Below are 27,101 nucleotides of genomic sequence, written 5' to 3'. Positions count from 1 at the left end.
GACTCCAGGGCTGGTGCTCTATCCACTGTCCCACCTAGCTGCCCCTCATATACTCTTCTAACTACAGGAGGTCCATCAAATCTAATTGGTTGACATGACTTGGAGGAGTGTTATATTAAAATAAAGTCTGGAATATATGACTTTGGTCACTCAAATCTTGGTAAGAATGACATCAGAGAAAGAATGTAAGACCCCCTAGTCAAGCTGATCAGAGCACAATAGTTTCCACTGTGGTGTGGTTGTAGAGGACAAATCTCACCAGTAAAGTCCTTCCGTTATCTAGACAAAATGATCCATCTCCACCCAAGAATTCTTTGACCCAGAAGAATCCTCCTTTGAAGGAGAACTAGTTTTTGGATTGGGAAGGGGGGGGCAGATAAGGACTAAGAAGAAGGGGAGATCATTGGGTCCCCCAAGATATCGATTATTAATAATTATTTTTCACACAGCTCAGAATCAACCACAAAAACAGCAACAGCTAATTAAGTGTTTATCATGTGCCAGGCACTGTGCTAAGCAATGGCAATACCATGAGAGGCAAAAACAGGTTCTACCTTCAAAGAGCTCACATGATAACAGGACAAACAACATGCAAAGTAGGCACACACCAGGTAAATAAATGTAGGATTCACTAAAGGGAATGCATTAAAGAAGCAAGACAACAACTAAGAAAGGAAGCTTATAGAATGTAGGATTTGAGCTGAGTTTTGAAGGAAGCCACAAGGTGGACATGAAGGAGAGCATTGCAGGAACAGGGAACAGCCAGTGAAAGGTCAGAGTTGGAAGATACAGTGCTACGTTTGAGGACAGCAAAAAAGCCAGTATCACTGATCAGAGTCTAAGGGCCAAATTTTAATTGGGGAGTATTAGTTAGGCGGCTCGCCATAATATTGGGGCAAGGAAGGAGATTAACAGCCTCTTTCAAAAAAACAAAACAGAGTTTATTAACAAGAAGGAATTTAAAACACAAGTAAAATTAGTAGAACTAGGGACAAGGGAAAAAGGGAATGGCAAAAGAAAAATAATACTACCTGGAATCACACCAACCAGACTCAGCTTCTCGCAAAGAGCAAAACAGCTGCACCCCGTCTTTCTCCCTCTCACATGCCAGAATGGCGAATCTCCTCCCTTCTCTTTCCCAGCAAACCCCTCTTTCACAGGAAACAGGGAGGTGTCTCTCTCTTTCTCTCTCTCTCACACACACACACACACACACACACACACGCACGCACGCACGCACGCACGCACGCTAATTGGCTGGCAGCCCTGATTGACAGAATTAACAAACAGTTGTAGAACAGCCAGCCTCCCAGCTTCTGCACCTGACTGCCCTCACCCAGCTTCCATCATTATAAATTGGCCAGGCCCACGAAGGCATTGGTGTGAGGTGGGTGGAGCACTGTGCCAGCGCAGAGGCGCAGTCCCTGAGCCCCAGCTGGGCACGGGACTTCTAATTTTAGCCAAAAGAAGGGGTTGTAGGAACCTCAAATCACAATTAATTCTTTACAAGAGCATGTGGAAAGTAATAATAAAGTGTAAGAAGACTAGAAAGAGGTCAGCTAGGTGGCACAGTGGATGAAGCACTGGTCCTGGATTCAGGAGGACCTGAGTTCAATGCCTCAGACACTTGACACTTAACTAGCTGTGTGATCCTGGGCAAGTCACTTAACCCTCATTATCTTGCCCCCCCACCCCCCAAGACAAGAAAGGTAGGAGGGGGCGAGGTTGGGCAGGACTTTATGTCAGAGGATTTTATACTTGATCCTGGAGGTAGCAGGGAGCAATTAAAGTTTATTAAGTAAGGGACTAATATCATCAGACATTCTTTAGGAAGATCACTTTGGCAATTAAGTGGAGGATGGGATGGAATAGGGAGTGACCAACCAGCAGGTTATTGTAATAGTCCAAGCATGAGGTGGTAAGAAACTGTGCCAGGGTGGGAGCTACATCCCTTTACCCTCCTATTAGTAGCCCTCTTTTGGATGTTCTTTAGCTTGCCAATGTCCATCCTACAGCATGTCCCCCCACAAAAAAACAAACAGAATACTCTAGATGTGGTCTGATCACTGCAGACTACAGTAGGACTATCAACTCCCTCATTCTGGACACCATGCCTCTCTTGATGCAGCCACAAAAGCATTAGCTTTTTTTTTCTTTCTTTCTTGTGGGGCAAAGAGGGTTAAGCGACTTGCCCAGGGTCACAGAACTAGTTAAGTATCAAGTGTCTGAGGCCGGATTTGAAAGCATTATCTTGTTTTGGTTTTCCTGTTACACGGTTGGCTCATTTTAATACAATGGTCCATTAAGACTCTCAGATCTTTTTTCATGATCCAATGTCAAAAGATGTGAAGTGGCAAAACAAAGACCAGAACATGGATCTCCAGAGTCCGGGCTACTGTTTTCACCTCTACACCATGCTGTCCAAAGCATATGATACACAGTACCCTTTATATTTGAAAATGACACGGATGACTTGTCAGCTATGTACTAGTAAGAAAAAGACCATTCATTCCTTTGCTCCTACTGCTGGGGAGGGCCAGACAGACTCCTTTGCTATCAGTGGTCACCTCTTTTCTGACCTCATCACTCAAATGAAACTGTTCACTCACCAGTTACCCATAATTGCTAATGGCCTTTTCTCAATTTCCATCTTTCTTGAAATCTCTGAAGCATCTGACATTGTTGATTATTGTCTCCTTTTGGCCACTCTCCTCTCTGGGTATTTATGCTACTACTTTCTTAGTTCTCCTTCTACCTGACACTTCTACAGGCTCCTTTGCTGAATTTTCATCCATGTCAAACAATGGCCCCATGTTCTGTTCCAGGTCCTCTTCTTTTTTCTAATATACACTAGGGTAATCCTGTGAGCTCTCATGGCTTCACTTAGATCTCTATGTAGATGATTTCCATCTCTCTCTCTCTCTCTCTCTCTCTCTCTCTCTCTCTCTCACACACACACACACACACACACACACACACACACACACACACACACACACACACCCTCCAGTCTCTTGAGCTCCAGTACCACTACTAGACATTTCAAAATTGATATGCAGTAGACGCCCCTAACCCAACCTGTCCAAAACAGAATTCATCTTCCCTACAAACCCCAAGAACATCCCTTTTCTGAACGTTCCGATTTCTGTGGAAGGCAGTATCATTCTTCTAGTCTCTTTGGTTTGTAACCTTTCTGACCTCTCACTCTCTTTCATATCCAACTTTGGTCAATTCTATCTCTAATCAACTTGACAAACACTTGCTAAGTGCCTAAGATGCTGGGGGGACCAGGGACACAAAGACAAAAACCAAATAGTATCTACCCTCAAGGAACTTAGATTCTATTAGAAAAAAATATAAATACACAGCTAAGTAAATAAAGGCAATTGAGGAAGGAGAGCTAGCAGAAAAAACAGGGAGTTCAGGGATGGTTTCATACAAGAAGTGACTTATATGAGTCTTGAAGAAAGATAGGGATTCTGAGAAGTACATTCCAGGTGTGAGGGAAAGCTCATGCAAATGCACAGGGGCAGGAGATCAAATGATGAGTTTGAGTAACATCAATTCTGTGTGGCTGGACTGTAACCCATATGAAGAAGAGCATGGAATAAGACTAGAAAGAGAAATTAGAGTCAGCTTGTTAAAGGTCTCAAATTTCAAGCTGAGTGTGTGCTTAAGTGTAACCAATTATGGATTTGGGAAAGATAGCACTAAAAATACACAACACCAGAATGAAATCTCTTGGCTCTAAAACAACCTGGTATGTAGGGGATAGATTGGAATGGGTTAATAAAATATAGCATAATTACCGTACCTGAGCAACAACCTCAGGGTCGCCAGCTAGAAGACTGGTAAAGTAACTCCAAGTCTGTAGCCAGGATACTTATTAATGACCATATTAATCAAATAGAATGCTCTGAACAATGTGTTTCAGTTAAAACTAGCCATTCTCTGTAAAGAATATTTTGTTCCTGTATTCATCATTGTGAAAGTTCAATTACATTGTTTAAGTTGGTTCCACTAGCATAGGCACACTGACCATCTGAATGAATCTGAGAGAACTGGAGTCAAGAGACTCAGGAACAGTGGTTCTGGGAAAGAGCCAAGATGGTGGCGGAAAGGCAGTGAGCTCTCAAACTCAAACTCATGACAAGATCACTCCAAAAAACCTCCAAATTATGCCACAGGACAATTCCTGGAGCAGCAAAATCCACATAAGAACGTGCTGAGATTATTTTCCAACGAAGGATGGCTTGGAAGGTCAGAAGGAAGGAGCTGCTGTGCTGAGACAGGAGTAGAGCCCAACCCCACAGTCACACTGACACAGATCCAGTTCCAGGAAGGCTTCACCAGAGAAAGAAACCCCCAGAGCCTCTGAATCAGCTGCAGCGCCACTGTTGTTTGGAACTAAGCTCACTATCTGGTGAGAGGGCTGAGCCCTTGGCAGGGGGGAGATTACAGGGGTCTCTGCTGGTGCTGAGGCAGAACTTGGGTTTTTCACCCCTGCTGGGAACCAGGAGGTAGGCTTGAGTAGCAGTGGCCAAGGTGGGGGAAGAGCACAGGCTTGTGGAAGCTGACAACCACAGCACACAAAGTTTTGCTGTCTGGTTGATTAGCAAGTTCACCTGTGGTTATCTACAGAGCAGAGAACAGGTCAGGCCAGTGAAAAACCTGATCCTCCTTAAATCACACCACCTGGGACCCCCTGAAGCTTGGGATAGTGCAGCCTGGAAAATGTGCCCCACTTTAAGGACCTAAAAGTCAAGTAAAAGAAAAGCAAGATGAGCAGACAGAGAAAGGTAAGCACCATAGAAAGTTTCTTTAGTGACAAGGAAGATCAAGGTGCACCCTCAGAGGAGGATAGCAACATAAGGGCCCCTATATCTAAAGGTTCCAAGAAAAATATGAATTGGTCAGGGCAGCTAGATGGCGCAGTGGATAGAGCACCAGCCCTGGAGTCAGGAGTACCTGAGTTCGAATCCAGCCTCAGACACTTAACACTAGCTGTGTGACCCTGGGCAAGTCACTAACCCCAACTGCCTCACTAAAAAACAAAAAAAAAATATGAATTGGTCTCAGGCCATAGAGGTGCTCAAAACAGACTTTGAAGATAAAGTTAGAGAGATAGAGGTAAAAATGAAAAGAGAAATGAGGGTGATGCAGGAAAGACATGAGAAAAAAGTCAACAGCTTGAAAAGCCAAATGGAAAAGGAGATACAAAAACTTTCTGACAAAAATAATTGCCTAAGAATTAGGACTGAACAAATGGAAGCTAGTGACTTTATGAGAAACCAAGACACAATAAAGCAAATCCAAAAGAATAAAAAAATAGAGGGCAATGTGAAATATCTTCTGGGAAAATTTGCTGACCTGGAAAATAGGTCCAGGAGAGATAATCTGAAAATTATTGGGCTATCTGAAAACCACGATCAAGGAAAGAGCTTAGACATCATCTTCCAAGAAATTATCAGAGAAAATTGCCCTGATATTTTAGAAGCAGAAGGTAAAACAGAAATGGAAAGAATCCACCAATCACCTCCTAAAAGAGATCCCAAAAGGAAAACTCCCAGGAATATTATAACCAAATTCCAGAACTCCCAGGTCAAAGAGAAAATATTGCAAGCTGCCAAAAAGAAAAAATTCAAGTACTGTGGAGCCCCAGTCAGGATAGCACAAGATCTAGCAGCTTCTACATTAAAGGACCAGAGGGCATGGAATGATATTCCAGAGGGCAAAGGAATTGGGATTACAACCAAGAATCTCCTATTTAGCAAAACTGCGTATAATCTTTTAGAGGAAAAAAATGGGACTTCAATAAAAAAGAAGACTTTCAGGTATTCGTGATGAATGAATCTGAGAGTGTATATAAACTGAGGATCCTGTGATTAAAGTTTGTTTCTGGTACATGAATTGAGACCCCTGTTCTTCTCATTTGCAACTCTGGCACTGGTAACTCAGATTTATTAAGTCATTTAGGCTTTACCCTCCCCTTTGAGCAGTGAAGAATGTAAGATCTACCCTTGCATTGCTTTTCAAGCTGCCATATAAGAAAATAAAATGTTAATCTGATGTTCAGCTTTACTTTCCTAAGAACAAGTTCTGGTTACCTGGGGAAAAAATCCATACAAGGCTATCTGTGTGATTCTCAGATTCTTAGATTGTTCTCAGTAGAAGGGACATCAGACATACCATGACTGGGCACCTCTCGTTTCCCTGACAATGGCTACATGAAACCTTTCTGCAACAAAGAACAGAAGCAAGGAAATTTATCTTTGATATAATCAAGGGAACTTGACAGGTTCTTAGCATTTCTGTCATTTTCATTATAATAAATTTCTAACATCAAAATATGTCATCCTGTAATGTTCTGGTTGTTTCTTATGCTCAAGTTCTATCTTCCCAATAGACAGGGCAGAGACCACAGTCTAATAAACTATACAATGTGAAAGCTGAAGGAGACCTAAAATATGACTGAGTTCAATCCTCCCCTTTTAAAAATGAGAAATCTAAGTCTCAAAGTCAACTGGTCAACAAGTATTTATTTAACATTTACTGTATGTAGTAGGCGCAATTCTAAGCACTAGGGACACACAAAAAAGGCGAAAAAAGTCTGCCCTCAAGAAGCATACATTCTAATGAGGGAAATTACACATAAATAACTAGGTACACAGAAAAAATAGAGAAAATAGATGAAGGTAACTCTGAAAGGGGAACCTGCTGAAGCAGTTGTCCTGTAGGAAATGGGATTTGAGTTAAATTTTGCAAGAAGCTAGAGAAACTGGGGCAGAGAGGGGGAGGATATAAAGGCAGAGCATTCTAGGCATGCAGGACAATAAGCACAAAGGCTCAGAGAAGGAGCCGTCATGTCATATTTTAGGAACTGTAAGCAGACCAATGTAGCATGATCATCCAGTGGGTGTGAAGGTATAAGAAAGCTAGAAAGGTAGGAAGGAGACAAGTGACATGCTGAAGGTCACAGACTGAGTTAGTGGTAGAGCCAGTAATAGAAACCAGGTCTCCTGACTTCAGGTCCACTGGCTCTTTCCACAATACAGTGCCATATGCTGACACATGCAGCTTAACATTCTATTGTTAACTGGCTCATCAAAAATAATGCATTAGCTTAGGGGAGTTCTTAACCATGTCTGTGAACTTGTTTATTTTTTAAATCTTATTTTTTTAAAGTACAGAGACCTCTTTATTCTTTTTTTTTTCTGTTCTGAATTCTCTCCCTCCCCTTCTCCTCTTTCCCACCCAATGAAAAGGCAAGAAAAACAAGACCTAATACGAATATGTATAGTCATGCAAAATAAATTTTGGCATTAGCCATGTTTTTTAAAAAAAAGAAAGGCAAGAGAAAAGGGGGGAAAATGCTTCACTTTGCACTCTGAATCCAGCAGTTCTCTATCTGGAGGTACAAAGCATGTTTCACAATGAGTCCTTTGGAAATGTGGTGGTTCACTGTCTTTCAAGAACTTGCTTATTTTCTAAAAGAAACTTTTTTGACAATTGTATTTCTATACAATTGGCATCCTTTGTGACCTCATGTATTTTATTTTATGCACTTGAAAACATTTTTCTGAAAAGTATTTATAAGCTTCCATGACACAAACAAGGTTAAGAATTCCTGCAATGGATACAACTTTATAGTGGACAGTCAGTTTCATTTGAAAAACAAAAATGGAGGGGAAATGGAATAGTGAGAAAGAGAAGAATTTTCAGCCTTAACATCTTCACAAATTTAATTTATCTCTTTCACAGCACCAAGGTGAAGCACACATTAAGTGCTCAATAAAGATATGAATTAGATGTAAAGTGTAAGAAAGCTGGAAAGGGCCAAGAGCATTGCAAGAACAGAAGAATGGGGGCAGTTCACTGGTGCAGTAGATAGAGCACCAGCCCTGGATTCAGGAGGACCTGAGTTCAAACCCAGCCTCAGACACTTGATACTTACTAGCTGTGTGACCCTGGGCAAGTTGCTTAACCCCAAATGCCTCACAAAAAAAAAAAAAAAAAAAAAAAGAACAGAAGAATTAGGAACTGAAGGTTGAAGATGAAATAAAAAAGTACAGGAAAGGGAGAAAATTAAGGAACTAGCAATGTTTTGAATAACAGCTCACACTCCCAGATTCCCAAGTATTTTAAACCTCATAACCCTGAGGTACTCCAGACTGCCAACTTGCCTATCTGAGGGAAGTGGGGCTCCTGAAAATGGGAGCTATTATTTTATCTCATTTAACTCTCTCAACACTCTTGCTAGGTGGGGGAGGTATATATATTTCCCCTATCACAGAGGAAACTGAAGTTCGGAGGTGTTCAGGTCCAAGTTCTGTCACTAATTAATTTGATTTGAGCAAGTTTTTTGAGCTTCAGTTTTGTTATTTAACGAGAGTGCTGAACCATAAGACTTCTAACCATATCTCTTCCAACTCTAAATCCTGTGATGCTTATCCCCTTAGCTTCTGCCCTCCTCTACCTCTGACATTTTGTGATTGTTAAAGTGAAAATTTACTTTCCCCTCCATTCTAAGTGTTTACTTGCTTCCTCCCTCCTATTCTAGGTTTTGAAAATTAGAGATATCTGCCAGTGCTTACTCCACATTAAAGAGAGCCCAAAGCCTGCGGGATCAGCGAGATAAATAGGACAGACACTAGAGGCCACAAAGAAATCTAAAAGAACGCACTGCAGAGTACTGTACATCTCCCCAGAGATGACCAGAGAGGCTCAGACAGACGTGCTGCTGAGGCAATACTTTCAAGAAGGGCAAGGGCATTAGCAAAAACAAACATAACCCCCAACCCAAACCATCTCATTTCCAGAGAACAGCTTACTCTTGGTTACAACAATCCTTTATAGGATCATAAATAAGGATCTAGAAGAGAGATATTAAAGTCTAGTCCAATCCCTTCTTTTACAGATGACGAAACTAAGACCCAAAGAAGTTAAACAACTTGCCCAAGGTCACACAGGGCTAGGATTTGAACCCAGTATTCCACTAAATCATGCTATAATCATGTCCTTCCCTAAGACTTCTCTTCTCCAAACTAAACATGTATTGTTACATATAGTAAGAAAGGCCTTAAGATTTAGTTAGGACCAGGGCAGCTAGGTGGCACAGTGGATAGAGCACCAGCCCTGGAGTCAGGAGGACCTGAGTTCAAATTTGACCGTAGACACTTAACACTTACTAGTTATGTGACCCTAGGCAAGTCACTTAACCCCAATTGCCTCACCAAAAAAACAAAACAAAAAAAAGATTTAGTTAGGACCACCCAATCTTTACTTGAAGATGTCCAGTGAATGAGAATCCTTTATCTCTCGGGTCAGCCCATTCCACTTTTGGATAGCACTAATTAGAAGCTTTCCTTTACATCAACCCTTAAAAAAAAAAAAGAAAAGAAAAGAAAAAAAGATTTAGTCGTTGAGGGGTAGAGGCAAGATGGCAGAGAAAAGGCAAGGACTTGCTTGAGCTCCTCAAAACTCCTTCCAACAACTTTAAATAATACCTCAAAACTGGGGGGAAGCTAGGTGGCACAGTGGATAAAGCACCAACCTTGAATTCAGGAGGACCTGAGTTCAAATCTGGCCTCAGACACCTGACACTTACTATCTATGTGACCCTGGGCAAGTCACTTAACCCTCACTGCCCTGCAAAAAACCAAAACCAAACAAAAAAAGAAAATAAAAAAGGAGGCTGAATAATGCCTCAAAACAAGTTCTAGAGTGGCAGAACCCTCAAAAGGATGGGGTAAAACAATTATCAAGCCCAAGACAACTTAGGGGGTTGGTAGGAAAGGTCTACTAGGAATATTATAGCCAAATTCCAGAGCTCCCACCCAGATCAAGCAGAAAATACTACTAGCAGCCAAAAATAAACAATTCAACTATCGTGGAACCACAGTCAAGATCATACAAGATGTAGCAGTTTCCATATTAAAGGAATGAAGAATTTGGAATATGATATTCTGAAAGGCAAAAGAACTACAATTACAACAAAATCACCTACCCAGCAAAACTGTGTAATCCTTCTGGTGAAAAAATAGACATTGAATGGAATAGAGAACTGTTGAGCATTCTGATGAAAAGACCAGAGCTGAACAAAAGATTTTACTTTCAAATACAACACTCAAGAAAAGTATAAATAAGTAAAAAGGAAAGAGAAATCATAAGGGACTCAAAAAGGTTAAAGTGTTTACATTCCTACACAAGAAAATGATACTTGTAACTCCTAAAAACTTTCTCATTATTAAGGTAGTTAGAAGGAGTATACATAGATAGAGGACAGGGGTGTGAGTTGAATATGATGGGATGATTATCTACAAAAAGTAAAGGGGTGAGAAAAGACAATTCTGAAGGACTTATGATGAACTACCACCAGAGAGAGAACTGATAGAATGGGAATGCAGATGAAAGCATACTTAATTTTTCTTGTGTTTTTTTCTTGGTCAATGTTTTCCTTCACAATATGACTAACCTGGAAATGTTTTGCATGACTGCATGTGTATAACCTATATCAAATTGATTTCCTTCTCAATGGGGGGAAGGGAGAGAGAGAGAGAAGAATGTGAAACTCAAAATTTTTAAAGAACTAATACTAAAATTGCTCTTACATAAAATTGGGGAAAATAAAACACTATTTTTTTAAATTAGAAGATTTAATTATTGCAAAAAAAAATCTGTTATCTAGGACTTAAAAACAAATAAAAGACTTTAAATGAAACCTAACCACGGACTCAGCTTAATTCTCAATTCTTATGGAGCCTGAATAGCTATGACCAGGAAGCCAGAAAGGACTAATTCATGTGAAACAGGTTTCAATTACACAGAAAATGTTTAGTCAGCTCATAAAGAAAACAGGTTCTTAATACCATACAACAAACAGCCCCACAGGGACAATAACCACCACAGCAACACTTCTTCTACTCAGGGCCTCTACTCTAGACTCAGAAATAAAATGCTTTCAAAGAGAAAACTTGGTCACTGGGAATAGAGGAATGAAAAGAAGAGAAGGCAAGCCAACAAGGGAAAAAACTCAAAACACTGACCACTGGAGACAGTAAACTGTAACTAGCTAGAAAATAGTAGAAGTGGATAGAATTATTTATTTTTTTGAAAAACAAATTTTTTATTGCATATCTACTTAGGCTGCCAAAACAAATTCTCGAATAAGCCATCAGTCACCTCTCCCTCCACTTTTGTCTTCTCCATTAAACTATAAGCTCCTTGAGGGCATGGACTATCTTTTGCCTCTCTTTGTATGTGCCTAGCACAATTCCTGGCACATAGCAAATGTTTGTTGATTTATTGAAGGGGAGATTTGTGTATGATTTGACAGGGGAAGTCAATCAAAAAGAGTTACTTACAACTTCAATAATTGCTCTATTTACTAGACAATTCTGTGCAGAATTGCAGGTAGTCGTCCCATTTAGAGATTGTAAAGTGTGGATAGAATTCTTGGAACAACTCAACATGAAACAGTGTAACTGAATTGCTCCCTGAGTTTTGACAAAGTATTAGTATTTGACTATTTGTACTTCCTCCAAACTGACTAGAAGTTACCAATGTAGCTCAGCATCCTATAAACGTTTCAAGAGGCTTATAAAAATATACTTCCTGTTCTCAATCTCACCAACTCAAAGAATATTAAAACTGCCAATATATCAGAGTTTCATAGGATGTTAAGATTTTCAGTTGGGAATGGTCTTTTCTTATGAATTTTTGGGGGCAGGGCAATGGGGGTTAAGTGACTTGCCCAGGGTCATACAGCTAGTAAGTGTCAAGTGTCTGAGGCCGGATTTGAACACAGGTCCTCCTGAATCCAGGGCTGGTGCTTTATCTGTTGCACAACCTAAACTGTCCACTTGGGAATGCTCTTAAGGTAATCTAGTCCAACCCTTTCATACCTAAGATGAATTAACTAAGGCACAGAGAAAAGGTGACTTGGTCTATAAAGTCCCTTCTAGCTCTAAATGTATGATCCCTTGACTTCAAATTGTTAAGGGCTAAAATTCTAGCTAAACTGTCTAAACTATTTAATGAGTGGTCGCCAATAAATTATAAGCTTTAGCAAGAGTTAGACTTTTAAGCATTTATTAATGAGAATAAGAATTTGATAAAGAGAGAGAGAAAGGCCTAGATTCCTATCTATTAAAGGGAGAGCACATTTCTAGCTCCCCTCTCCACCAGCGTCCTGAGGAAAGAGAGCGAGACCGAGTGCCTGTCTCTTCCTTCCTCCTCCCACTAGCCCGCGTCACTTCCTGACACCAAAGAAAAGACTCCTGGTCTTGCCCTCAAAGACCTTCGTTTCATGTGCGGAACTCTTCTACAGTAAGTCTCCAGCAGGTGGCGTCATTCCAATCGTTACAAAATCCATACTCTTCTCACTCCTCACACACTGTAAAATCTGGAGCTTAAACTAGACGATTTAAGACATCTGAATTCTGATCAGTAAAATAAGTCAATTTCAAAGGACCAATAAACCTCCCTCCTCCTAACAGAAATTGAGGGGATGCCCACCAAATTGGGAGAATGGCTGAACAAGTGGTATTTGAATGATAATTAAGTCTAATTAATGGTAATTATAAAAAAGCCAAATTGGGGGGGGGGCACATCTAGGTGGCACAGTAGAGTGCCTGGCTCAGCTTTCAATTCCTGGCTGTGCTGCTCACTGGTTGTGTAACCTTTAGTATGTACCTTAACCTTTCTGGGAGCTTCAGTTTCACCATTTACAAAACAGGGAACAACACTACTGGCACTACTCACCTCACAATGTGGTTATGAGAATTCAATAAGAGAAGAGCTGAATAAAATCATCGTTCAATACTAATGGACTACAGACAAATCAGAGCTATTAACACCTACAAGTCTGGAGCACCTTGGCAAGTGGCTATAGTTAGCTGCATGATCCAAGTCATAAAAGAATTGGTTTTTTAAAAATTAACATGGGGCAGCTAGGTGGTGAAGTGGATAGAGCACCAGCCCTGGAGTCAGGAGAACCTGAGTTCAAATTCAGCCTCAGACACAACACTTACTAGCTGTGTGACCCTGGGCAAGTCACTTGACCCCAATTGCCTCACCAAAAAAAAGAAAGAAATTAACATTAAAATGGTCACTCAGTTCCTTTTCCCTTGTTGCCATCAGTGCCTTCAATTTTTATGGCAAATAGGAAGGAGTAAAACACTTCACTAACTGGCCTCCAATGGACACAAATCCGAGAATTGGGGGTGCAACTTAACAGACTTTCAGCCACCGAAGTATGTTTAACATAGCTGGTTTCTGTTTTTTCTAGGGACCTCATCTTCACAGTGAGCATAAATGGCTTTGGCAACTGCACCCTAGGGGTGCCCAACAGCTAGTCCTATTCAGATAAAACACTCATGACTCCTTACTGCCAGAACAATGAACTCAATGGTTTTCTTTTACATAAATAATGCCACTGCTAATAATTTTTAGGGCTAGGGAGAGAAGTCTTGTTAAATACTAATCCCTTCAATTTACAGATGATAGCATTTGGAACCCGAAAGACTAGGTTTGACTCCATTTCTGCCACTTCAATCTGTATGAATTTTCTTAAGAAAGTAACAAGCTCTCTGGTTCTCAGTTTTTTCCTATCTATTTTTCTGAGGAGAGACCACTAGGGTTGTGATGGATGAAAAATGAGAGTAAATTAGAAAATTACAGTGTTTGATTCACACTAGAGGATTTCTAAGATAGCCCTCTAGGGCTAAAGTCAATAATCTCATGACTCTGTGGCCCATACAAAAAAAGTAACTAACTTGCACCCAGTCAATTAGTGTCAAGGAACTAAGAGTCAGGTTTCCTAAAACTCAGTTTAAGTACACCCTTTCAGCAGTCTTGCCAATTTATCTAGAACAGGTAGAACAAGAGAGAAGTAGGTTAAGTTTATCTTACCCTGAAATCACTGGCCAATTGGTCAACATCAGTGCATGACACAAGTACAGTATACAGAGATGATTCAGCTTATTGCTATATTTTAACAAAACAAGTACAAACTGAACCGGGAGAAATCACAGAATGTCAGCAATGGAAAGCACCTCTGGGATCATGAGCATAGATTTAGAACTGGAAGAGTCCTGAGAAGTCATACAGTACAACTACTTATCTAGTCTGACCTCTAGACAAAGGAGGAGATTGAGGCCTAAAGAGAGGAAGTGATTCCCTCAAGGTCACAAAATGACAGTGGCAGAACCAGGACTAAAACCCATCTCCTAACTTTATATCAAACAACTGAAATTGGCAGCTAAATTTTGGCTTAAACATAAAGAATCCAGAAATAAGTAACTTATACATTGAAAGACTGTACCTTAAGAATGGCCACCAATTGGGGCAGCTAGGTGGCGCAGTAGATAGAGCACTGGCCCTGGATTCAGGAGGACCTGAGTTCAAATCCAGCCTCAGACACTTAACACCTACTAGCTGTGTGACCCTAGGCAAGTGACTTAACCCCAACTGCCTCACCAAAAAAAAAAAAAAAAGAAGGGCCACCAACTATGTAGCCTATAGGAAGTCAATGAGCTTTCTCTGAGCCCCTTCCAGCTCCAAGATTCTATATCCCTCGATCTTCAATTAATTATCAATGCTGGAATTCTGTCTTAGCCAAAGCTGACTCTGTTAAGATGAGGGCAATTAAAACAGAGACCAGGGAACATGGTGGAATGCCTTATCCTGTGCATTGTAGATGTTTCTATAACAATTTTTCAGCTGGTTCTTTAAACGCCCAAAGGATTTTTATCCCCTGAAAAACCCCATATATTAAACACTTCTTTTGCAACATTTCCAGATATTTCTTTCTCTCCATTTTACCTACTGAACTTTCAAACCTAACTCAAACCTCCTCCAACTAATAATGACCTTTCCCAGGGACCTCACAGAACATCAAACTTTCATTTTTACCTCTTTAGATAATTATGCATAATGTACCATAGTTCTGTTTTTTGTCATCCCTGTACCATGTGCTCCATAATGGCAACTAAGTCTTATTTAAGCATTGCATCTCCAACAAAGTATATGTCTAGTGTTTATTAAATGAATGCAATATTACTTAAGGAAACTAAGTTCTTCCTTCCTTAATAAGAAATGAAAATCACTCTTTGCTTTGCATTATAGCAATGCATACTCCACATACTTGTCATTGCCATAGCATGAACACAATTAAGAAATCAACTTTTATCTATTTCAAGAGTTCATGCTTGTTGGGGGCAGGCAGCTAGGTGGCACAGTGGATAAAGCACCAGCCCTGGATTCAGGAGTACCTGAGTTCAAATCTAGACTCAGACACTTGACACTTACTAGCTGTGTGACCCTGAGCAAGTTGCTTAACCCCCATTGTTCTGCAAAAAAAAAAAAAGTGTTCATGCTTGTAAAATAAATCAGGTCAACTTAATTCTGTTTACCTCCTGGTCCCATCCCTTAAGATACCTCCAGAGTCTTGTTAGGTCACACATATTCCTTCCTCTTTCAGTAGAGACCAACAAATGATAGTTACCCAAATGAATTACAAAATTGTTTTGTCATCTGAAACCTATTGTCCTGCCAGGAAAAGTTTATGGGAAGTTGCCAGAACCTAATAAGTGAAATAAAAAATCCTCATCTAAAGACTTGGATGAGGTTTCATCAGAACACCTGGGGCTGAATCTCAGCTGTCAGTTAATATCTGTGCAACCTTAGATAAATTACTTCAACTCTCTCAAACTCACTTTCCTTATCTTAAATAAAAGTAAGGTGATCAGAGGAGATGAACTAATCTAAGTTCCTCCCACCTCTAAACCAATGATCACTGAAAACAGGGTATCTCTAGGAAGGTCCATCCAGACAAAAGGAAAACAGAAAATATAGGGAAGAATGGAGAACAAGGGTGGCAAATGAAATCAGGTGTTCAATGTGTGTGACCATGTCAGGGATTGAACCTAGAGAAGGAAAGAGGGAGACAAAACTAAAAAGTGAGCAAAAATAAAAAAGAGAGAGACTGGGAATGTGTGAGGCAAGATTGAGGAACGATGATCCTAAAAAGGGTGATCCAAGTGGGTAGTATGCAAATGCTTTTTAGACAGGCCACACCAAGAGACATGAGTCTCCAAAAGGAGATTAGGAAGAGTGGGTGAAGATCTTGGAGACAATGTGTGAGAAAATTAGAGAGGTTGAAGAACTTGGGGCTGGGAACCTAGAAGGAAAGGAACAGGTTCAAGACTTTGGAGGCAGAGGAGGGAGAATTACAGTTGGCCCTGGAAAGAAATAAACAGCAGTAGAGACCAATGGAAAACAAATTCAATTTGGAGTTAGTGGACTTGGCTTTCAAATATGGACACTTAAATGACTGGGAAAGTAACTCTCTTCCAGAGTCTCAATATTTCTGTTAAATGAGGGAATATGAGAAGATGGAACAAATGACTTCTCTATATCTGTGATTGTACAAAAGGTGAAGTTGCCTTTAGGGATGGGATGTGGGCAGGCCAGAAATCGAAAGGGGAAGGGGTCCAAGAGAACATTGTACAGAGATAGCAATACTGTTTGTTGAAGAACTATAAATGACTTAACTATTCTCAAAAACACAATGATCCAAGACAACCCCAAAGGGCTATTGATGAAATATACTATCCATCTCCAAAGAAAGAATTGATGGAACAGACTGAAGCATGCTATTTTCACTTTCTTTCATTTTTTCCTTTTAATCACATACATGTATAATCCATATCTAATTGCTTGCCATCTCAGGGAGGTCGGAGGGGAGGGAGGGATAAAAATTGGAACCCAAAACTATAAATAAAAATGTTTATTATTTAAAAAAAGAAGACAAAAGAAAGGGGAAGGGAGAAATGTTGAAAAGTTTAGGGTAATGGCAAAGACTTTTTTAGTGGTGTAGCACTAGAGGGGAGGGGACAGATAGAAATAAAAACCTTGTAGGCAGGATTACAGAAGGGGTTTGAGAGGAGTGAATAACATTCCTGCCATGATGGTGAAAGCACAGGAGGTGGGGACTATGATGCAGTCAGCTGGAGTGTAAAGAACAATGCAGCTGAGATCAGGAGACTCAGGTTGAACTGCTGACTCAACTACTTAATACCTGAGAGACATCGTGTAACATAACCTCTCTGGGCCATGGCTTCTTCTTGTGTAAGGACTGGACAAGGTGAACTCTAAGGTCTCTCCCAGCTCTAAATGCTCTGAAGATTCAATTGTTTCCATACTGCCACTTGCCCTATAACATTCCTGACCCAGAAAACTGGAGGTCAAAACCTTAGGGAATGGGGAACATTGCAAACCTTGGGCTGGTGGTGAAGACTTTGGGGATGGGGGCTAAAGCGGGTAGCTGGATGTAGCAAACAGAACACTAGTTTTATAGGCAGAAGGCCTGGTTTCAACTTAACTCCAAGCTTCTGCTACTTACTACCCGGGTGACCTTGGTCAAGTTAATTCCCCTCTCTGGGACTCAGTTTCCTCATTTATAAAATGAGGGGATTGGATTAGATGGCCTCTCTAAATCCTATGAAATCCAACTGTCTCCATAGGCCCTCTGACAGTCTGGTGAAGCCTATGGGCCCTTTCCAAGAATATTTTTAAATGTGTAAAATGCCTAGAATTACAAAGGAAACCAATTATATTGGCTTATATATGCATATACTTATTACACTGTATATACTGTTATATGTGTGTGCATATATTCATGTACAGGCATACAGATATACACATATGTTCGGGTTTTTTTAAAGTTCATAGAGAACACTGGTCTAATACCATCATCTGCTAAATGACAAAGAGGCCTTGGGGCAAGCTGAAGAGAAAATGGTAAAGACCAGGTTTGGAAAGGGCAAGAGGTTAAGGATAAAGACCATGGGTGCAGGACTCCAGGAAATGGGTTAGGGGAATATGGGTTGAACTGCTTGAGTGCAGAGGAATAACTATCTTGGCATGGCAGTGAAGAATTATGGATTTATAGTTAGTAGACACCTCAGAAGCTGACGACAAATGAGGCAACTGAAACACAAAGAAGCAAAGCAACTGGCTTTGTTCTGAATTTGTAGGTGTCTGAAGTGGGAGTCACACCCAGAAGTCTTTTCATTTTTTCCTTCTAGGAGCCTACTCTGCTTTTGGGTTGGGGCCCTAGAAGGGATGGCACCATGGTACCCTGCAGTCAGGAGGCTGAGGTCACCACTGCTGATTCTGACACTCCCTGTGTGGCCTGTAACTTTCCCTCTTTGGGCTTCAGTTCCTCCAGAATAACCTTTCAGCTCTAAATCCTAAGAAAACCCACTGTTTCCATGACTTCCTGAGGGGGCTAGAGGGTAATAACTTTTGAGATAGAACATCAGAAGGGACTTTTGGGGCAGGGCCTGAAATAGATAAGAGGTGAAGATCTTACAGGTAGAATCCCCAGGAAAGGCAGAAGGGTTGAAGATTTGGGGATTGTTCAGTGTCAATGAATATTCTGGGATAGTGCCGCATGCTTAAGTCTTTAGGGGGTGGGGCCCCAGAAGGAAGCAACCAAAGTGTAGTGGAAAGACAACAGATTTCTGGATTCAAAACTCTGCTATAGTTTCCTCATTTCAAAAATGAAGGAAGCTGGACTAGACGACCTCTGAGCTAACACCCTAAATTCTTCTAGGGTGGGGAGGGAGCTTAAGACTCTGAGGTCAGAACACTATTAAGTGAAGGAGCAAAGATCTTAGGGGCAGGAAACTCTTGCATAGGCTCCCAGAAGATTGGGTGGCAGGACTCAGGACGGGGGACATTGAGGAGGGCCAGCTGTGTTTGTAGGGAGAGGGGAAAGAGATAAAGATCTTGGGATGGCTGTAAAGGCTCAGGAGAGAACCTCTCTAAATCCTACAGAAATTCAAGGGTCTAGAGATTATCATCTGCTCTGTGGTATGGGAGTGTAGAAGGGGGTTTCAGTGTTAAAGACCTTGGGCACAAGGCTTGGAAAGAGCATCTATGGAGCAGTAAAGTATTGGACTGGCAGTCAAGAGAACTCCAGTTCAACTATCTGCTCCCTTTGTGACTCTGCCCATCTCACTCCCCATCTCTGAGCCTCATCTATAAAATTTGGGATTGGCCTCAAGTCCTTTAGGAGATCTCAATCTTGGGAAAACCCACTGTAACATGACCCTTTCAAATTGTCTTCATCTATCATGTGTATGTGTGTATATATGTACCTACCGCCCCAATAAGAATGTATGTTTCTATAAAATATTTTTTATTTGCCTTTATCATTAGCATTTAGCACAGTGCAGAGAAAATCAGTCTTCTCCACGCCCCAGTAATGTCTGACTCTTCATGACCCCGTTTGGGGTTTTCTTGGCAACAATACAGGGATAGTTTGCCACTTCCTTCTCCAGCTCATTTTTATAGATGAAGAAATTGAGGCAAACAGGGTTAAGTGACCTGCTCAGGGTCACACAGTTATTAAGTGTCTGAGACTGGATTTGAACTCAGGAAGCCTCATCTTCCTGACTCCAGGCCCAACAATCTATCCACTGCGCCACCTAGCTGCCCCTGCAGGGAAAATAGTAAGATTAAAATGATTGATTATTTTATTAAAAATAGTAAGATTAAAAATGAATAAAAATGCTTGTTGACTGCCAGCCCTTAGACCAGAAGTGGGGAGGTTGGAGGACTGTGGGGTTAAAGACCTAGGGCGCAGGAGAGAATGGAGGAAAGACATCACAGCAGGATCAAAACTTCTCAAAAATACAGAAAAGGAAAACAAATCCCAAAGAGGTTAGAGCTGAAGTCTAGCTCACAACTCTAAAGAGGCTGAGATGGGATTTGAATTCAGATCTCCCAGACTGAGGGGAGGGGACAAAAGGGTAGAGGGTCCAGAAAGGGGTAGGAATAGGGAGACACGCCAGACAATGAAGGTGGAGAATATTTTAGAGCTGTAGGGTGGCCTGCATGTTTTCTCTCCCACGAACACAGGGTCCCAATTTTGGGGTTTCTTTGTATCCCCAGCCTGGCACAGTAGCTGCCTCAGGGGCAGGACAGTGGTATGGGCTCACAGTCTGAAAGAGGCCGGTAGGGCCTGGCCTAACCTCCATCACAGTAAAGCCGAGAAACCAAGTCCTGAAGGTGTTCAAGTGACGTGTCCATAGTCACACAGCTCTTAAGGTGAAGAACCTGCCTTTGGATTCAGATCCCCCAGCTCCCTCAGTAGTTCCTCCCAGTTTACCACACTGCAATCTCAGATTAAGATTGAGGGCCCAGATTCTTTTGGGGGAGGAGAGGGGGAGGGAGAAAGAAAGACAGACAGACAGACAGAGAGGGAGAGACAGACAGAGAGGGAGGGAGAAAGGGGATGGAGGACTCTTTTGGGGGCAAGATGTCAGATCAATGTGAAGTAAAGCCCTCAAGGGCAGGGTCTGCAGAAGGCATGGGATGAAGGCATTAAAGACTGGATATAGGATGTCAGAGGGGGTGGGAGCTAAACCTTCCAGGGCAAGGGGGGGAATGTTAAGAGGCTTGGGGGGGGGGGCAGGATATTTGTCAGAGAGATGGGGGCTGAGCCCTCCAGGGAAGGCTCTGTACAAAGGGGGCAGGATGCCAGTGGGGGGGGGGGGCGGCTAAGCCCTCCAGGGCAGGGGTTGGTTAGAGACTTGGGGGCGGAATGCGAGTCTGAGGGATGGGGGCCAAGCACTCCAGGGAAGGCTCTGTACAAGGGGGTCGGGATTCCAGAGGGGTGGGGGCTGAGCTCTCCAAGGCTGGGGGGTGGGGGTGGGGGTGTTGGAGACTTGGGGGCGGGAGCTGATTCCTACGGGGCGGGGCAGGGGGGGGTTGGAGTGGCCCGGGTTGGGGGGTGCGGTGCTGCGGCCCTCGGGCTCACCTTGAGCAGCACGAAGAACTCGAAGACGCGGCGGAAGGCAGGCGGGAAGAGGCGCGAGTAGGTCACGGCCATCTTGAAGAAGAGCGCGTGGAAGAGGCGGTCGCGCACGTTGATGAGCGGGTTAGGGTTGGGGTTGAGGTTGGGGGTGCGCGCCCCGCGGGGGGTCCCGGCCCCACCGCCTCCGGCCGCCGCCCCCCCGGGCCCGGCCCCGCCGGCCGAGTTGGCCGGGCCGCTGCCTGGGGCGTTCCCGGGGCCGGGCGGGGGCGGCGGGTTCTCCGACATCCTGCGCTGGGCCGGCCGAGGCACTAACAGGCCCGGGCTCCCGGAGGCGGCGACCCGGCCGCCATTAGACCCTTCCCGGGCTGCAGCGCTGCCGCCGGGTGCTCGCCCTCGCCCTCCTCCCTACTCCGCGCTCTGACAGCCGCCGCTTCTCCTCCTCCGGCCGCACCGCCGCCTCCTCACAGGCGCCCACAGGCCGCCATTCACTGCCTCCGCTGCCGCGACCGCGGCCCTGCTGACGAGACGGCTCCGCCCGCGGGGAATCCTGGGACACTGGAGGAACGGCCCCGCCCTCCAGTCGGCCCCTCCGCACTTCCTACTTTTCCCCTCCCCTCAAGCCCTCCTCCCTTCCCCTCTCCTGCCCTGCCCTCCCCTCCCGTCCCGGCCTCCCAGGCGGGGCCGAACCAAAACTTCCTTTGCATACTCTCTCCCATGAGCCATCTCGGCGTGAACCTCGGCTCGAAATTATGCAAATGCAAGCGTGTTTTTAATGAAACGCTAAATGAAGTGGGAAAGTTGCACTTTGCAATTTTCCTTTGCGTATTTACTCTGAAGATGACTTCTTTTTGAGAAGACTAAAAACAATGGTCAATTTTAATCACTCTAAGCTTAAAATAGATCAACTATTCAGCTTTAAATTCTGCAAGTTAGCCCTTTAGGTTTGTGCTCGCTTCGGCAGCACATATACTAAAATTGGAACGATACAGAGAAGATTAGCATGGCCCCTGCGCAAGGATGACACGCAAATTCGTGAAGCGTTCCATATTTTACTCCTCCAACCATCGGAGTTAGCTGGCAAATGCGTGGGATACGAGAGTTGAAAAAGAATCTAGTTGGAGGTCTATTCCAAATTCTTCGTTTCATATATAAGGAAGTTGAGGCCGGGAAAAGTCAGCCTATGATAACTGAATGTGAATTGGAGCAGCCTGTCCCTGTAACAAGTGGACCTCTTCCTCTTACAAAGCTTCCATGAAGAATTCCTGTCTGGGGGCAGCTAGGTGGTGCAGTGGATAGAGCACCGGCCCTGGATTCAGGAGTTCAAATTCGGCCTCAGACACCCTGGGCAAGTCACTGCACCCTAGTTGCCTCACCAAAAAAAAAAAAAAATTCCTGTCTGCCTGTTGCTCCCCACCCCCACCCCACCCCCTTGTCTTTAGAGGCAGGGTAAGCATAGTGAGAGGGGAAAAGGGGAGGGAAAGAAAAAAAAAACCCAACAACACGAGAATTGAAGAAAAGTGGTGAACTTGAACTACAACTCAACACACAAATCCGAAGACAAATTACTGAAACCCCCCAGCCTTAGTTTCTTCATCTGTGAAACGGGGATAGTAGTGCTTGCCTCAAAGGGGTGTTGTAAACATGCAATTTCAAGGAATTTATTAATGGCCCACTGTGTGTTGGACCTGAGGGGAGGGGGGTGCTGGATAAAATCAATACATGGACAAGCATTTATTTATTTATTTTTGCGGGGCAATGGGGGTTAAGTGACTTGCCCAGGGTCACACAGCTAGTAAGTGTCAAGTGTCTGAGGCCAGATTTGAACTTCGTACTCCTGAATCCAGGGCCGGTGCTTTATCCACTGCGCCACCTAGCCGCCCAGGACAAGCATTTATTAAGCACCTTCCATTCTCCAGACGCTAGGGCTGTTGTTATTGTTGAGTCGATTGATTTCTGTCCGAACCATGATCCCGTAGAGCAAAGATACTTTTCTCACAAAGATATTGGAGTGGTTTTCCATTTCCTTCTCCATTGGCAAACAGGTTAAGTGACTTGCCTGAGGTCACACAGTTTCTGAGGCTGAATTTGAATTCTGGTCTTCCTGACTCCCTGAGCCCAGCATTCCATCCACTACACCACTGAACTGCCCCAGGTGCAAGGATTGCAAACACAAACATACAAAGAATACCTGATTTCATTGGTATAACAAGCACTCTAAGATCAGGAAACTCGCTCTACCAAGGCAGGTCAGCACCTGCTCTCCCAAGTAGAGCACTGAGAGGTTAATGACTTGCCCAGGGTCACAGAGCCAATGTATGTCAGAAGCAGGACTTGAAACCCATTCTTTAATCATAATGTTACATTTCCTTACTGAAATTAATGATACTTAGCCTAATATTACATTGCACCTCAAGGTTGGCAAAAGAGTTTTACAAATATTATACTCTCAACAACCTCAGGGAGGTAGATGCTATATTATTCCCCCTCCTTTTTTTTGTTTTTAAACAGATAAGGAAAGTGAGGCAGACAGAGATTAAGTGACTTGCCCAGGGTCACACAGCTGGCATCTGAGTCTGGATCTGAGTTCCAAACTTCCTGATTTCTAGGTCCAGTAATCTATTAACTATGACAACTAGCTGCTTAAATACAAAATCTTTTGGGTGGGACAAGACATTAGAAGCTGTTAAGAAAGGTAAGGAAAGGATACAATGTTTATACAAAGCTCAGACCTTTGCCCTGACAGAGCTCCAAAATTTATAAGAATGAAATGAGAAAATGGATGGGAAGTGTTTTGTGTTGTTTTTTTGTTTGTTTGTTTTTTTAGTGAGGCCATTGGGGTTAAGTGACTTGCCCAGGGTCACACAGCTAGTAAGTGTTAAGTGTCTGAGGCCAGATTTGAACTCAGGTCCTCCTGACTCCAGGGCCAGTGCTCTATCCACTGCGCCACCTAGCTGCCCCTTTTTGTTTGTTTTTTAAGCCATGGGCAATTAGATGTTACAATTGCTACCTGTGCCCATGTCTTTGCCTTCCTCCAAAGCATCATCTTGAAACAAGCTAACTGTAGGTCCTCCAAGGTCAAAATCCAGAGTCTGGTTGATGGTCCTTTATGTCAATTCTCTAAGGACCAACCTAGCTAACTTCTGAGAGGCTCTTCACCCGACTGGCAAGACAAGTGATGAGCTCCCTAGCCAACTCCTGGAACCAATCGATAAAGGGGTTGTCCCAGTGGGATGCTGGAAAGGATATCGGATTTAGGAATGGATTCTGAAATGGGGAGAAGAAATTGATGGAGGGGGAGACTAGGCTGGGGCTCTGGAGCAGCAGATTCTTCCTGGGTCCTCTCCCACAAGACACTGATAGCATTCCAAGCCTTTACAAAACATGCAGGCCAATTCTGTCACTTTGCAAGGGACCAGAGACATTCTTTTGTTGTCTCAGCAAGGATTGTTAGTGCGAGATGACACCCGCACCTCCAATATTTTCAGCACAGTCCTGAGGTTTCTCTAAGCTTCAGGGTAATTTGTATGACCTAGGAATTAAAAAACCTGTTGATGAGGGTGAAAGAGAAGAGTGGAAAAGCTGGCTTGGAGTTTAACAATGAAAAAAAACAAACCACTCTAAAATCTTGGCAACTGGTCCCATCACTTCCTGGCAAATAGAGGAAGCAGCATCAGGTTTTATATGCCTGGGCTTAAAGATCCCTGCAGATGGCGACTACAGCCATGAAATTAAAAGACCTTTGCTTTGGAAGGAAAGCTATGGCAAATCCAGAAGGCATACTAAAAAGCAGAGACATCATCTTGCCAACATAAGTCCGTAAGAGTCAGAGCTATGGTTTTTCCAGTAGCAATTTATGGCTGTGAGATTTGGACTCAGGAAAACTGAGCGCTGCAGAATCAATGCTTGAAATCAGTCAGTACTTCAAAAAATTAATTCATGGAAATCAAAGGAATGCCCATCAATTGGGGAATGGCTAAACAAACTGTGGCATATGATGGTGATGGAATATTGTTGTGCTGTAAGAAGTGACAAAGCAGGATGATTTCAGAAAGACTTGTCTGAACTGATGTATAGTGAAGTGAGCAGAACCAGGAGAACATTGTGCAAAGAGACAGCGATATTGTTTGATGAAGAACTGTGAAGGACTTGACTATTCTCAACTGTTATGGGGTAGGACTATTAAAGTTTAACCTGGCCAGCTGACACAGGTCTTCTCCTTGAGACACACCTTGAAGCAAGAGAGATAAGCCTATTAGGCATGGCTGCTGCCTGGGTGGCGCAAGGGGGACAGAGATGGCTCAACATTGAAGCCGCCTCTAGCCCAACTTCCCCCAGCCACCAGCAGTGGGGGACAGTCCTCCCTCGGGTGATCACCCCAAATAAGGGAACTTTCTACAGTCACACGGATCCCATCGGTCCTTCCACCATCTGTCCTCTATAAAAGTATTTGCCTTTCTCCTGCTTGAGAACTACGTTTCTGTACCATGCTATCTCCCCATGAGAAAAGTTCATGGACTTTTCTCTTGGTTTCCTTTCTCTAGCGTCTAAATAAAATATTATTTTATTCTAATTGGATTTGTGTGTGAGAGGGTGTAATTCTTTAAAGAGGAATTCCTAAGGATCCCTACTACCCCAACACCCATCACCATTTCCCCATAACACCAACAATACAATGATCCAAGACAATCCCAAAGGACTTTTGAAACATACTATCCACCTCCAAAGAAAGAACTGATATTAATGGAACAGACTGAAGCATGCTATTTTTTACTTTCTTTCATTTTTTTCTTTTATTCAAGTTTTCTTGTACAAAATGACTAATATGGTCATGTTTTACATAATCATACATGTATAACCCATATCTGATTGCTTGTTGCCTAAAGGAGAGGGGGAGGGGAGGGAAGGAGGAATAAAAATTGGAACCCCAAAACTATAAATAAAAATGCTTATTACTGAATGAAGAAGAAAAGAGAGAAAGAAAGGAAGAAACTCAGACTATTCACTGGAAGGTCAAATAGTGAAGCTGAAACTTAAATACTTTGGCTACATAATGAGAAGAGGGGACTCATTGGAGAAGACCCTAATATTGGGAAAGATTGACAGCAAAAGGAAAAGGGGAAGACAGAGGATGAGATAGATAGTGTCATGGAAGCAATCAACAGGAACTTGGACAGACTTTGAAAGGGAGCAGAGGACAGAAGGGCCTGAAGTGCTATGTCCATGGGGTCATGAAGAGTTGGATACAACTAAATGACTCAACAACAACAAAATGAGGGGGCAGAAGGAAGGAAAGAATGGCAAGTAGAAAGCAATAAGAGTGTTTTCCAAGAAGGCAAAGGATTAAGTAAGAGGGATCAGTCATGTAGGGGTCACCCAGCCTGTCCAAAGCAAGAAAGGGACAAATGGAATTCAGTTGCCCCAACTCTGTTAGGAGTGAGGGCTGGGGACTTTCAGTTGAGTAGGGCAAGTTAAAGACCTTCCCAACCAGCCTGGGAAGGGTTGTGAGCCTAACAGAGAGATGTGTTAACTAGTCCAGAAGCCTATCTGTCCTGGCTAGCTCATTATAAGACTTGTAACCCTTTTCTGGGGAAGAGGAAACAGAGGAAAGAAATAGAAGTAGAGAGGGAGGGGTCTTGGTGGGGATGGGTGTGAAGAGCCCCTTGGGGCTCCAGTAAGAACCGGAGGGAGCAGCAGTTGAGAAACAGCATATTTGGAGGATTTCCTGGACCAGACCAAAGACTTCCTTCTTCAAACCAGAAGGTATGGGAGCCAACAACAAAGAGCATGAGATACAGAGGCATAATGGAAATGAGCAAACCTGGCCTTGCTCTTCCTTCCCTTCATGCTGTGAGTCATAGGGATTGTGCAGGTCTCTCTCCACTAGCAACCTGCCTAACCCCTCCCAGATTTCTGTTTGTCCAAATCCTCCCCATCTTTCCAGACTCCACTGATGGGGAATTGCCTCCAACAAAGCCTTCCTTGATCCAGCCAGCCAGGAAGGATTTCGCCTTCCACTGATGATAACTTTGAGCTGTTCCTCTCCTATGATCCATGTCTCATCCTGCTATTTCTCACAGTAACTTTTGTCCTCATTTTATCTTCCCTCAGTCCAGAAACTCCCAGAGAGCAGGAAGAGGACTCATGTGTCCCTCTGTCTAGACTTATTCCAGAACCAAGGCTAAACATGTAGGAGGCAGCACTGTTTGTAGAGAGGTAGCTGGATGTCGAGAAAGGGACTCTGGATCTCAGGCCCTGACACATTGTCTTCGTGACT

The 27,101-nt window shown here is 43.0% G+C and overlaps 1 protein-coding gene and 1 non-coding gene across 4 annotated transcripts in view; one reads left to right on the top strand and one right to left on the bottom strand.

The window, feature by feature from the left end:
* Window positions 1–21,384, bottom strand: part of TMEM259 (transmembrane protein 259) — a 63,466-nt gene extending 42,082 nt beyond the window's left edge. For 2 of the 3 annotated variants that reach the window (XM_043985187.1, XM_043985195.1), the window contains exon 1: window positions 20,831–21,384. In XM_043985187.1, the coding sequence (XP_043841122.1) occupies window positions 20,831–21,112 (282 nt within the window). In that variant the 5' untranslated portion in view covers window positions 21,113–21,384. Of the gene's footprint in view, window positions 1–1,031; window positions 1,153–20,830 lie in introns of those variants that run through there. The other variant, XM_043985203.1, reaches the window with a different exon arrangement.
* A 388-nt stretch (window positions 21,385–21,772) lies between these two features.
* Window positions 21,773–21,879, top strand: LOC122737435. The gene has a single exon (XR_006354270.1). It is a non-coding gene; the product is annotated as a U6 spliceosomal RNA (small nuclear RNA).
* Window positions 21,880–27,101: the final 5,222 nt, after the last annotated feature.

Source organism: Dromiciops gliroides, chromosome 1 (genome assembly GCF_019393635.1).
Source record: "Dromiciops gliroides isolate mDroGli1 chromosome 1, mDroGli1.pri, whole genome shotgun sequence".
NCBI lineage: Eukaryota > Metazoa > Chordata > Mammalia > Microbiotheria > Microbiotheriidae > Dromiciops > Dromiciops gliroides.
This window is presented reverse-complemented; position numbering and strand designations above follow the sequence as displayed.